This window comes from Cottoperca gobio, chromosome 10 (assembly GCF_900634415.1).
Source record: "Cottoperca gobio chromosome 10, fCotGob3.1, whole genome shotgun sequence".
Taxonomy (NCBI): Eukaryota; Metazoa; Chordata; class Actinopteri; order Perciformes; family Bovichtidae; genus Cottoperca; species Cottoperca gobio.
Genome location: NC_041364.1, coordinates 14,574,676 through 14,587,373, shown reverse-complemented (window position 1 = coordinate 14,587,373; position 12,698 = coordinate 14,574,676). Strand labels below are relative to the sequence as shown.

The window sequence follows — 12,698 nt, the reverse complement described above, 5'->3', positions numbered from 1 at the left end:
TAACCTTTTCACACTGATATTTATGGCTTTGTATTTTTACATTTTGGCTGTGAGTTCTTTGGACACAAATAAAGAAGTGTCAATACTGGTCAAATTATGCTCTGACATACACAAATATATTGACTTCATCATGTATTACTGGATCCGTGCAAATCAGGAATGTTCTTTGGTCAAACAAGAGTTTTAGATAAAGACATTTTCTTTTACATAATAACACTTTCGGACTGAAAAACAATACAAAGGAACAAAGTACCACGGACATTTTCTATTTGAAAAACACACCTCCATATTTATTCATGAGTTATACAAGAAAGGATACATTACATACAGTATATACAAAATCTCAACATTAAAATATCAAAAGAGATAATAATACAAATATTTTTCTTTCTTTCTATAAAAACCTTTCTAAAAAAAATTATAAAATAGGCCAGCTTCTTTGGACTAGCTCAAAGCCACAAGTCAGCTATTAGGTGTTTCTTTTGAAAGGTGATATTTAAAAACCGGGGTGTGAGGTTATTTTGAAAGAGCTGCATGTGCCAAGCATAGGTTAGGTTCCCTAAGTAAACTAATGCCGCCGTGCCTGTAAAAGTATGCAGTATGTGCAAGGACCTTTGTGTGCATACATGTAAGAGTGTGTGGAAGGTTTGTGACTCTAGTGTGCCACTATCAGTGTACAGATTATATGCACATGTTTTTGGTAATGAACAAACAAATAATAAGTCTTTGAGTGGAAACACGTGTCATGCAACCTCCTCTCAATTTTTCTATCCTGCATCGACGACAATTTATTAAAAATCTCTTTTTATCTGAGCACATTCAAAGTGTTATCTCAAACATAACTGTCCAACGCTCTGCTACACTTCAATTTCCGTTTATTGCCATTATGATACACCCAGAGGAGTGAACGCTCTAAAACTAAAGAGCTGCACAGGCAAGTCTTTCATTGCCACAATTTGACTGCGACAAACACACTTTGCATTATCCAAGGAGATACTCAAGATGCAGCAACATTTCTCAGCAGTAATAACGTGAGAGTCCCAGTGTTGAGTACTGGCAGTATCTGTGCTTGTGGGTTACTGGAGTCTCCTACAGTTGTGTGATACGCATTCAGTCTGTTCCTCCAGCTCAGGGCAGGGGACGCCAGCATTGGCCGGCCGCAAGAGGATGTAACGCGTGCGGTGGCGGACACCGCCTCTGGAGCAGGGACCAAGACACAAGCCCCAGGATGACCAGAGAGACACTTCACAGTCCAATGGTGTTGCTGAATCAAGGGGAAAGAGATGTGAGAAAAATATGGTGCGTGTGAGTAAAGAGCGAAAGGCAAAGAGTACAGATCTTTGTATGGGATATTTCTGTTAGCATGTGCTAGTAGCGTCTGTATATTATGCAGAACCCTTTAAAGTATGACAATATTATAACTTTCACGTAGGGACGATATAAACATTTCAAGTCACAGTTGTCCTGGCCAAAGTAATTGTGATTCACAATGTTATCCTGACAATTGTGTCTGTTCTTTCTTACATAATAATTCCTGTATTCTTTTTAAATCAGGCTGTATTTTTCACTTCTCTATCATGATAGCGAACTAGACAGCTCTTTCAAGTCACTCATGGGAGGATATTCACAATAATCTTGATAATGGAAAATCTCCACGATCAACTTTAGTGTTTTAGTCGCGATCCATCATGAAATCCTATATCGTCCCCTCCCTACTTGCATGTAATGCAGATCAATATAAATCTTTCAGCAGTGTTTGCCATTTGTCTGTGCTCCCCCATTTATTTAAAGTAACATGTTTGGGTACCACTGATGTAGGGAGTCCTGTGGTCTTACCTGAGAAGCGCCGGGGACTGATAGAGTTTGGCAGAATATGATTGGACATTGGGGTTTGACGGTCAGATGATCGGCTCTGTTGCGTGATCCTTATGCTGGCTATAGGTGGAAGGTCCTTTAAACGTGGGTAGTAGAAGGAGTTGGCAGGATGGTTCGGCATCTCAGATGTGATCTGAACAAGTCAGGAAAGAGCAGTCAGGCATAAATCATCAGGAGAGCCAGCAGGTTCTCAAATTAAGTTCAAATACAAAATAGCCCACTTTAAAACACATGCTGGGAAAGGATAGATATTATGTAAGAGAGACTCTATTTAACCAAATCACTTCAGGTCAGGCATGAAGGCCGCCAAGCAATTATTTAAGTGGAGACAGCTAAGAATGACGTCCCATTCCCATGCTGCAAAGAATAAGAGCAGGGCCATACACCTCGCTCTGCCTCACCAGGGAATGAATGATGGAATGAAAGAGTCAATATATGAACCAATGGTGCTTTTTGTACGTGAACACTGCAAGGCCTCACCTTTGTGATGTTTTCTGGGGGGCTGGTGGGGAAGTTGGGAGAAGAGAAAGTGAATCCGCTGTCTGTCCCTGCATCATAAGGATGGAGGTCAACGGTCACTTCCTGTTTCCACTGGCTGCCCTCACAGAGGTTCAGGCTGTCCACACCAACAAACCAGTCGGGACTGGGGATGATCTTCACCATCAGGGACAACTGTCGCCAGAGAGAGAAAATGGAGTTAGTTCAAACTTTACTGTCCAAAAGGAACATTTAGTTTACAGTTAAGGCTGTAGAGAGCAATACAAAACAGAATTAGATGAAAGAAATGCACAGATTATGTATTCTTATAGACCAATATTTCTTGATAAGATCAGTAATTTATTAACCAAGTCGATGGCTCCTAAATCGCAAGCAAGGCCGTTAAAAGTCTAACTGCAGCATCAGAATAATAAAAACAACAACAATCAATGCGTATAATAATTAAATTACCTCACCACTGTAATATAGTGTTATACTGCCCCCTGTCTATTGACATATGTTGTGTGTAGAATAAATAAAGTAAAAAGGGAAATAAACTAGTTAAAACACACACACACACACACACACACACACAAACACACAGACACACACACACACACAAACACACACACACACACACACACAGTTGATGTCAGGATTTATAAACTTTGTAACTTGTAAGGCAGGGACTGGGGACTGCTTGTGTGCACATGCATGCACCCACTCAGTTTCCTGTTCAGGGTTAGGCTGTGTCTCCTGTGTGATGGATGTTTCCTGAGAGCTGGTGACCTCATAAAGGAAGTAGCCTGGGGGTCAGCACACGCTGAGGTGGCAGACGCCCAGAAAACAGCACATTTGAAAATGCCTTTTCACTTTTGGCCCAATATCTGAAGACTTGTGCCAATAAGACAGGCACAATACTTGTGCCTGTGACGCACGGCTAGAAACAGAGAAACCAAATCAGAAGCAGCTCTGTTGCTTTTCAGAATACTCCACTGATCCCCTCCTTCCTTCCTTCCTTCCTTCCCTCCTCTGCTAAGATCCCTCCCTCCTCTTGATCTTTTCAGGCTCCTCTAAAACAGCGGTTTTTCCAAGAAGCCCCGTCCTGCTATATCCATTGGGCCACTCAGCAAGGATGTCTACTCAGTAATATCCCTTGTCACTGGCTTGATCAGTCCATGGTGGTTTGCAATATACAGGCCAGGAAGTATCTCTAGAGCACAGACAGTTACTCAAAGCTCCCATGATCCCTCTCACTTTTTTTCCATCACAGCAAATCTTCTGCAGAGCCCCGGAGAGAACGAGTCGACCTAGAAAACACACGAGTCCAGGAGCACAAACACCCTGATGTTGTTGTCGTTGTTGTACCATTTTCTGTGGTGCCACTAATACAAAATACTTTCAGAATAAGGCCAATTTCATCCTGAATGTTACTCATTTGCTGTTATCTGTCTGTTTTGAATTACACATTCAACCGCAATAACAGGAGGCTCATGAATATGGAGATAGGAATCATAAGTGTTTGGGATTTTTGAGGCATTGCGTCTGAATGTTTTGGTCTGTGGGGAAGAGAAAAAGGATGGGATTTATATATAAGTGTGCGAGAGAGAAACAGGCGGACAGAAAAGCAAAATAGCAGATGAAGCTGTCAACATCATTCAGTCTGTCATTGTCAGGTTCACAACAAACACAATAGTCATAGGCTATACCCTGCTCATTTTTGCCGCTGTGTTTGCTGATCTAAAAACAGACGGAACCATTTAAAAGCAGCCGCAGACATCATGTACCGAGATGACAAGCTGTTAAGCTGCTGTCTATGACAAGTACTTAGCAAAGATGCCCTCCCACGCGGTTGTTTATGATTTTTAAGGGCCCCCGGGTTGAGGCAGTGGAATAACCAATAAACAAATGTAGGTCACCAGACTTTCCTAAAAACTCCAATAAATGTCCGCCCTTCCTTTTCACGTCTTTCCCCATCGTTTATTATATACATAGGCTTTACACATAAAGAAATATTTCATTTCTAGTTTTAACTCTCTAAATAGTGAGACACATTTTTTCACAGTTCCATACCTCATTTCTACCTCAAGTCCTTTGCCTTTGTTTAAACCCTAGGACCAAATGTAGTCCAACCATGACCTTTGCTCCCAAACGCACTCACTTCTCATCGTTCAGTAGTCCAACGATGAGCAAAGTTCATATAAGACTTCAGCAGTGTTCCCAGGAAGTGACAGCGCCTAGCCAAGAAATAGTCCAGCACATAACCCCACGTAACATGGCAAATGTCTTTTGTTTGGTACAAATCAAACACAACGAGTTATAACTAGTTAATTAGTGAGTTGTTATATGCAGATTCTGTTACTGTCGTACAGAGGCAGGCTAGCTGTTTCCCCCTGTTCCCAGTCTTTATGCTAAGCTAAGCTCAGCGACTGCTGGCTGAAGCTCCATACTTAGCATGCAGAGTACAATCGAGTCTTATCGATCTTCTTATCTAACTCTTGGTAAGAAAGTGAATAAAAGTGTTTCCAAAATTGTCAATCTATTCCTTTAACTTAACTTAATGCTGAGCTCACAGAGTTCAGCGGGACAGGCAGCAGACGGAGAGCAGACCGCGCAGGATGGATGTGGGCGTTTGTGGCTGCAGGGCTTCAGCACTCGGGCTAAACATAGTCTGATTGGATAGTGGAAAGAAGTGGTGAAGTGTTTGGTCGAAGAATGATGTTTGGATGACGTTATGGGGAGGCCCAGGTCACCAGATGACTGAATAGATTTCGTAAAAGTTTGTGTCTGAGCATGTGTGAGGTTTTGTAAATGAGTTTTGCTTCTACTTTTAACATTTATTTGTGCCTACCAGTGAGCTCCGGGGCTGAATGATCAACTCTGTGGAGCTGTGCCCGATGCCGTCAGGGATGCCTGCCGTTCGGTACATGGCGCCGACCGCTCGTCTCTTCCTGGCGTCCTTGGCCGCCTTCATCAGCTCCACTGTCACCCCAATTTCAGAGAAGTTCTGCACTCCTGTACCAGCTGGAGCACCCTCCTCCCATAGCCGAAAATGACGATTATGGCTTACCGCTAAAGGGAGAAAAGAAACACAAGAAAGAGGAGAAGACAGGAGTAAGATGCTTATTCACTGGAATGCATATCAATGTCAATGAAGTACCACAGAGCCTCAGCCAGACGGTGAGATCATTTCCACCATGGAGCCTGTAGCCTATCTATTTCTATGACTGCCTCCTACATCCTGCAATTAAACGGACAATTCTGAAGGAATTGCCCAAATGCATGTCTTTGGCATTATTGCACAGTTATAGTTATATATTTTCTCCATCTATCACTGATAAAACCATGACACAGGCTGGAGCAGCCAGGAGATAGATCAGGATCTGAGAGTTTTTAATCATTTTGAAAACCCTTATTGATACTTTTTTATAACCTTCGGGCCAAAAGAACCATTTGCTTCAAATTCTCATATTTAGTTCTGGTTATTTAAGAAATCTGTTGAGACTCAAGGGACTGATTTAGGTTAAACTGTTTGCACCGCAGGTTCTGGAGCTCCGTATTATTGAAACCCACAGAGCCACTGGCCTGGGCCAGTGGTTTTAAGGGCAGAGTAAGGTTAGCCAGAAACACGCTGACACATGCTCTGATGGTTCTGCCTTACCTCACTTTTCAGAGCCACGTACAACCACACATACATAACCTTTATTTACACTTAAACACTCTTGACACATGTACAAACACACACACACACACACACACACACACACACACACACACACACACACACACACACACACACACACACACACACACACACACACACACTGAACCTGCCCAGCACACTTCACACACTATCTTGTTTCTCCCCAAACTGCCATTACTTACGCACTTAATTGCATTTCCATCCTGACAAATTTCCCACAAGCGTCAAGACCTTGAAACTCGATAACACGTCACGTTTAAGCCCCACCAAGACGTTAAAGCCCACATCCAGCCCTTCCTTAATTTCGTTGTGTTTTTTCTGTGGCCATGACAAACTCCATTCCCTCTGGCGGTGTCCTTGGTCCCTCGCCCCCAGGTCTCCACAGTAAAGCAACACAAAACCATTGCAGGCCCCCAAACGCCTCGACAGGTTATGCTTTTCTTTGTACTGTGACAAACTCCATTTGCAACATTATTTTTGTCCCTTACCAGCAGACTGTCAGCCCATTAGTGCCCTTGTGTTTTCCTTCTCTTGTGACAAAACTCTTCCTTGCCCCCCCTTCCGCCCCGTAAGGACATTAAAAGCCATAATGGGTGTGTGAATCTCCGGTGCTTGTCTCTATATGGAGTAAGTAGCCCATCATCCTCTGGCAGGGCAGCAGGGCACCAGTGGGAGAGCTGGAAACCAGACAAAGCCACTGCCGCCACAGACAGTAGTGATGCACAAGAGCAGTCCAGCACACACACGTACACACACATGTACAAACATCTGCCATCCATCCCATGCTCCATGGCTTGGGAAAAAAAGCGGACGGACCAGAATCGCTTCTTCAGTCTGACCCCACCACACCCCAAGTATCATCACCCACCTTCACCAACCTCGAAACCACTACTCCAATGTTTACCGCCAACACTGTGGTAAACCAGCAGACATGTGGGAATGAGTGTTGGGTTGAGTTGAAGAAATAAAGAAATATAAAGATATGGCTGGACAGAAGTTAGAGAAAAACCCATCTGGTAGCATTTAGACGGTCTTGCTTATTGCTCTCTGCTTCTTGCTGCTTTGCTCATTAACATCTCTGACCGCTGTGTATGTGTCTGTTTGCAGATGTGAATGCTGACAATGAGGCACTAAACCTCTGACAAATGATGGGAGAACCAAAAAAGTGTCCCTTCATGTCACTCTGGTCCCCGTCTCTGTTCCTGGTTCATCTCCTCTTTAACACAAAAACTATGCATGGGTACATTTTTGACAAAGTAATAACCCCTGACTCATTACTCTGAAATAATAATCAAATTCAATGGTTCACCAGGTGTTCGAGGAGAAAGTTTCCATAAGAAGTGGCTGATTTTCTTTCTCACCTATGAGTTTGGACCACTGTGCAGGGGGCCGGAAGAGTGGATACTGCTTGGGGAAAGCCTGTGGGCTCCAGTGACCTGTAAAGACCAGGATGTAGGAAGCAGGGCCCTTGGCTGTGCATTCTGTCCCATTGAGTGGTCGCAAAGGCCCAGCAAAAGTGAGGCAAAGCTTCAGAAGTACAACGAGGAGCTGCTGCAGCCAACCGCAGGTCAGATGCTCTGATGACATCATCTGAAAGAAATGGAGAAATGCAAAATGGTTGTGAAAGAGTTTTCTTGAATACCATTAAATGTGTGGCACATTTTACGCACCCCTTTTTCATGTCAGATACCGATACCGCAATGTTGATTATCTGCCAATAGCAATACCAATCCGATTACGTCTCTTTTCCCTCTCTTAGACAACTAGGCTGTTAATAATACATTTATGTATGTGCACTTTGCTTAACCTAGCCATCTAAATATCATGCTCAAGTTGTAAAACAAATATTCTACTCCCCTAAAGGAAGATATACAAAGCCCACAACATGACTCAGTTATGTAATACTGCTGCTTGTATTTATTTAAAGCAGCACCCTGAACTTTGGCATGCAACCTTTGTCCATCAGCAAGCAAATGAAAGGATCTTAACATTTAGGAAACCAAACCCAGACAATCCTGGAAAATCAGTATAAAAGGGAAAATTTCCACATCCCTGCCCTCATGTCTCAACACATCCATTTCATCTAAGAACAATGCTGATTGAACCCGTTGACCCTGGTGGCTTTGATTTAAAAATAATGCTCCAATCCCCCAGGGTTGTACTGAGTACGTGTGTTGGTCCATAGTCAATCTGTGGCTACACGGCAAAGCGGTTAACACTCATCGACGTCACTCACTGTAATGTTTGCTACAGAAGCCGTGCCTAAAATAAAACAACACGGATGACATCTCTTAGGATAGATGCAAATCCTTTCTGCTCTGCTGCTCTACTGACCTCACCGACTGACCATTCACTGACCGCCGGCTGCTGAGTCAGACTGACTCTATTAAGAGAGGCAGACAGGGCAGGAGGGCACATGCAATATAATTGCATTTCATTGCGTAGGACTGAAGGGTTGCATAATTGATACAGAACACTCCTCCAGGAGGTAAATTGGAGCCTTGCTACTTATCTCCTCACTGCAGCCTCCTCTTACCACTGCACACACATCCTTCCATCTCCTCCTCCTTTCCACCGTTCACACCCATATTCTCATCCTATCTCTGCTCTCCAACCTTTCTAATGGAGTCAGAATTACAGACCAACAGCCTGACAAAATCCTCCATCTTAATTTACTCCAGACTTGTGCTTTTAAGGCTGCCTTCAAAATGTGAGCTATAAAATATTCATGGAAACCACCAAAGTAATTTGGCACCAGGGTGACACAGTTTCATTGTTTCCATAAAATGATTAAAGATGTAATATATGCTCGTGGTATGTCTGTCCAATTTGCAGCTCTGAGGACATTTTCACAAATATACCTCTTTAAATACTCTGGGCAAAAACACAATGTAAAAGTGTTGTTGTTTCAGTGTTCTTCCTATTTCATACTCGGCAAGACGAAAGTCTGAGGAGATCACGTGTTTGGTCGTGTGTGTGCATAGGGGTGTGTACCTGTCAGTCTGTCAATCTCGCATGCTACTGGACCCATCAGCCTACTATTTGTTGTGTTCATTTATGACCTATTGTATCGACTGGTTTATACCGTCATTGACTCCTGACTCCTCACTCATCTTAATCACCTACTGCTCCAGTTTAGACTTGTTTCCGCTCGGGATTAGGAATTATTGCTCTCTATATTTGCACGCCAAGGTAAGACAATTGTGGATTGTATTCATTCAATCAAACATTACAGCAGTCGCCGTTTATAACAGGGCTCAAAACTAACGTCGTCCTCTCGTCCCGGTACAATTTGTGTTTCGCTTATCAAATGACAAACTGAACCGAGCTCTAACTACAACAGAGTGCTTCTTCTGATGTCGGCAGGAGAAGAGCTAGTTTGCCGGTATGCCGGTGGCCAGCAGAGTCCTGTGGTGTGTTTGGTTAGCTGCATAGATTAAAAGGAGCAAGTATCTAATGAGTATCGTTGCAGACACACCTGGGGGAGATCTGCCCTCTACTGAGTGCACTTTTTCTAGTTGGCAGATGTTTCAACTTTGAGATGACCGTTTATGACTCGATGACGGATATATTTCTCTGTGTTTGTGTGCCACAGAAAGGAAGAATGATGTTTCATGGCTGCAGCCTTGTGTGGTGTTTCTATGGGTTACTATATACTATAACTAAACCTCCAAGCAGCTGCAGAATGCAGACAGTTAAATTTGGGCGAGTCGTCAAGCGCACACACACATGTGCACGCAAACACACACACACAACAGACACATGTAACACTCATGTCCAGCTGCACATTGTCCCTGAAGTCTATTTCCAGAGGTCAGATAATATTACTCTGCCAATTTAGCTGCAAAACTCCAACTGTGACTTTTCTGACCGCAGCCTATTATGTCACTGCGTGTTTTATCAATTCACTGTCCCCATTTAATGTATATTAACCACTGCACAGTTTTAACAGCCAGCCATAAAAATACCTTGAGTATAGAGAGACACAGAGCCCAGCTTTGATCTCACAGCTCAGTCATCTGATCATCTCACTGGCTGCAACTTTGCTGCTCTGCAGTAGGCAGATAAAGCTTCAGGTTGAGATGCTCAACTATGCAACTAGTTCTAAAAAGTATCTCTCTCCCTTTCGGTCGCATCAGACCGACAGTAAGCAGTTTTTCACGCTTGTGATCGAGCTGTGTGTGCTCGGGTTAATGGAAGTTCACCACATGGAGGTTTTTCACATCAGTATGCGATGTTAACTGCTACTGTCCCGTCCGCTCCGTCCCTATGTTTAGTATAGAAAATCAGGTCGGTCATGTCACTGGCTGCTGCAAAGTTGACCTTTTTTTACGTTCACATTCCAGACAAGGAAGATCAGCGTTTTAAACTGGAAATTCACAGCAAATGATTTGATGCACACACAGATGATGAACATTTTTCCCAAAACAATTTGTTTCTGATAAAGGGCAATCTCTTATCATGTGATCTCTGTTGCTACAACAACCATTAATCAGATGACCCTATTCTACTCTGACACTTGGGTTCAGTAAACCCTTCGATCTTCCCCCTGATCTTGTCACTCAGACACTATAACACACTAAAGAGACATTTCTTGAATTCCCACACTGACACACTGAACTTTATCAGTCAACACACACACAGACAGACCTGCTACCAGCGATGCCTGAGCTGCCGCTCCTGAAAATACATACAGTAATAATAATAGACCGTACGGTGTTTATTGATGCATACAGAGGCACACACTTATTTTCAGTAGACATAAAGTGTATGTATGCACTCACAGCACACAGACCTGCTCTCATCACTCAACATAGACAGACACACGCAGCAGTTTTTCTGTCAGACACAAGACACAATAAAATGAGGGGATGTGGCGCAGAGCCAAATGTGGCGGCTGCCGCCCCATGGGCACCTTCACTGTGTAATTACAGCGGACTCATGCAGAGATAAACACATATTCATCTTAGCTCATATACACAGGCACGCAGGTATGCATGTACAAGCACAGATTTGTACACACAGTGGGAGGTATGTTCATTTTGAACAAGGGGATGGCGGGGAGGTAATTTGTTGTTTTCCCTGAGATTTTTCTCAAAACACTTTTGTTTTGGGAGCAGTGGTAGATTCAGGGATGTGTGCTGAGAAAAGACATGCATCACTCTGTTGTGTATGGCCCTTTTTACAAACTACATTTTCACCTTCATGCATAAACAGACTCGGCTAGGTATGCATCACAACAGGAGGTCAGAATCTTGACTTTTTCTCGTGCAGGCAGAAGGAAATCTGACAGTTTAGACAACATTTCAGACAGAGAGAAAATGGAGGGTATGCAAGATTTTGGATTGCCTGAGTTACTCAACCAAAGCTACAATTTCAATTTTCAGAAAGACCAGTGTGGATGGACAGAGAATGTATTTACCTGTATATTGTATAGAAATTGTACCAATGAGGGTGAAGCAACTGCCGATGCAAATGTGCAAATACATGCACAATCAAAAAAGATGAAGTTGTGTAAATTTAGTGGCAATAGATTTGTGTTCAATTTACGATAAGGCAAAAAAAAAAAATATATATATATATATATATATATATATATATATATATATATATATATATATATATATATATATATATGTGCATGTGATTCTTGTCTGAGAACAAACATTGTGTGAATTCAGTGGTGAAAATACATTTACATTTTTTTGAGCTACAATTTTGTGGTACTTTGTATTCATCACAAGAAGAAAATACTGTACATTTTACACAGTTACAGGTTACTTAGTCAAAATAAGATTCTACACCTTAAAAACATATGACACATTTTTTAAACTACAATTCTTGTAATACGGCATGCGTTTACTCAAAACATCCGACAAATACGACATTACGGGATCTCATATGGCTAAAAAAGCATTCACACTTGCATGTGCACTCCCAGACTCTCGTGCGCAGAATGAATGGAGTCTCCGTGTGTGTCCTACCTGTGTTGGGTCAGTCAGTCAGTCAGTGACAGAGAGAGAAGCTGCAGCAGAATCACACTGTTGGGTGAAGACACAGCTCCACTCACTCTCTTTCTCTCCACTGTAACCGGCTGTCTGTTTGGTGCAGCCTTATCAGCCTTTATCCCTCTATCCTGTGTCTTTCTCTCCTTTCTCTCCTCCTCCCTTCTCTCTCTCTCTCATTGTATCTCCTCATATTACCTCTCTTTCTCTCGCTGCCTCTTGCTTTCTCCTCCCCCTCCTCCTCTTTTCTCCCCCTACCTCTCCTTGTATGGAAAGGCAGTTAACAGCCTCACTCCTCTCCTCCACTGTCCCTCTCTTCTCTCTCTCTTATTTCTCTCTGTAGTCTTTCAGTGGCTGTGTAAACTCAGCAACCTCATTGCTGACAAGGTAATCAACACCACATTGGCTTCTCTTAACATTCACCACTCAGCATTGTGTATTTTCTTACCCCTGTTCTTCTGAGCACACTGTCAGACTTGAGGGGTGTGGGTTGCTGAATAATGGCAGTAAAAATAGAGGGAGAAATGAGGAATAGGGCTTACGCACTGACATGCAACCTGGATAACAGGCGAGTGGAGTCTGTACAGAAGCAATGGGTTTTATTTCTGCAATTCATTTACTGATTGGAATTCGAAGAG

The 12,698-nt window shown here is 42.9% G+C and overlaps 1 protein-coding gene across 1 annotated transcript; it reads right to left on the bottom strand.

Moving 5' to 3' along the window:
• Window positions 1–261: 261 nt before the first annotated feature.
• Window positions 262–12,242, bottom strand: spon2a (spondin 2a, extracellular matrix protein). Its single transcript, XM_029440924.1, has 6 exons — window positions 12,040–12,242; window positions 7,417–7,645; window positions 5,204–5,424; window positions 2,356–2,547; window positions 1,837–2,008; window positions 262–1,264 (listed from the first exon to the last, which is right to left on the bottom strand). Exons 2-6 carry the CDS (start codon window positions 7,643–7,645, stop codon window positions 1,077–1,079), a joined length of 1,002 nt encoding a protein of 333 aa, XP_029296784.1. The 5' UTR covers window positions 12,040–12,242; the 3' UTR covers window positions 262–1,076.
• Window positions 12,243–12,698: the final 456 nt, after the last annotated feature.

Coding starts and splice junctions, on each gene's coding strand:
- spon2a (XM_029440924.1), bottom strand. CDS start 7,645: ATGATGTCATCAGAGCATCTGACCTGCGGTTGGCTGCAGCAGCTCCTC. Junction 2,009..2,355: donor CCCCAGAAAACATCACAAAG/GTGAGGCCTTGC, acceptor TGACTTGTTCAG/ATCACATCTGAGATGCCGAA. Junction 1,265..1,836: donor CAGTCCCCGGCGCTTCTCAG/GTAAGACCACAG, acceptor CCCTTGATTCAG/CAACACCATTGGACTGTGAA.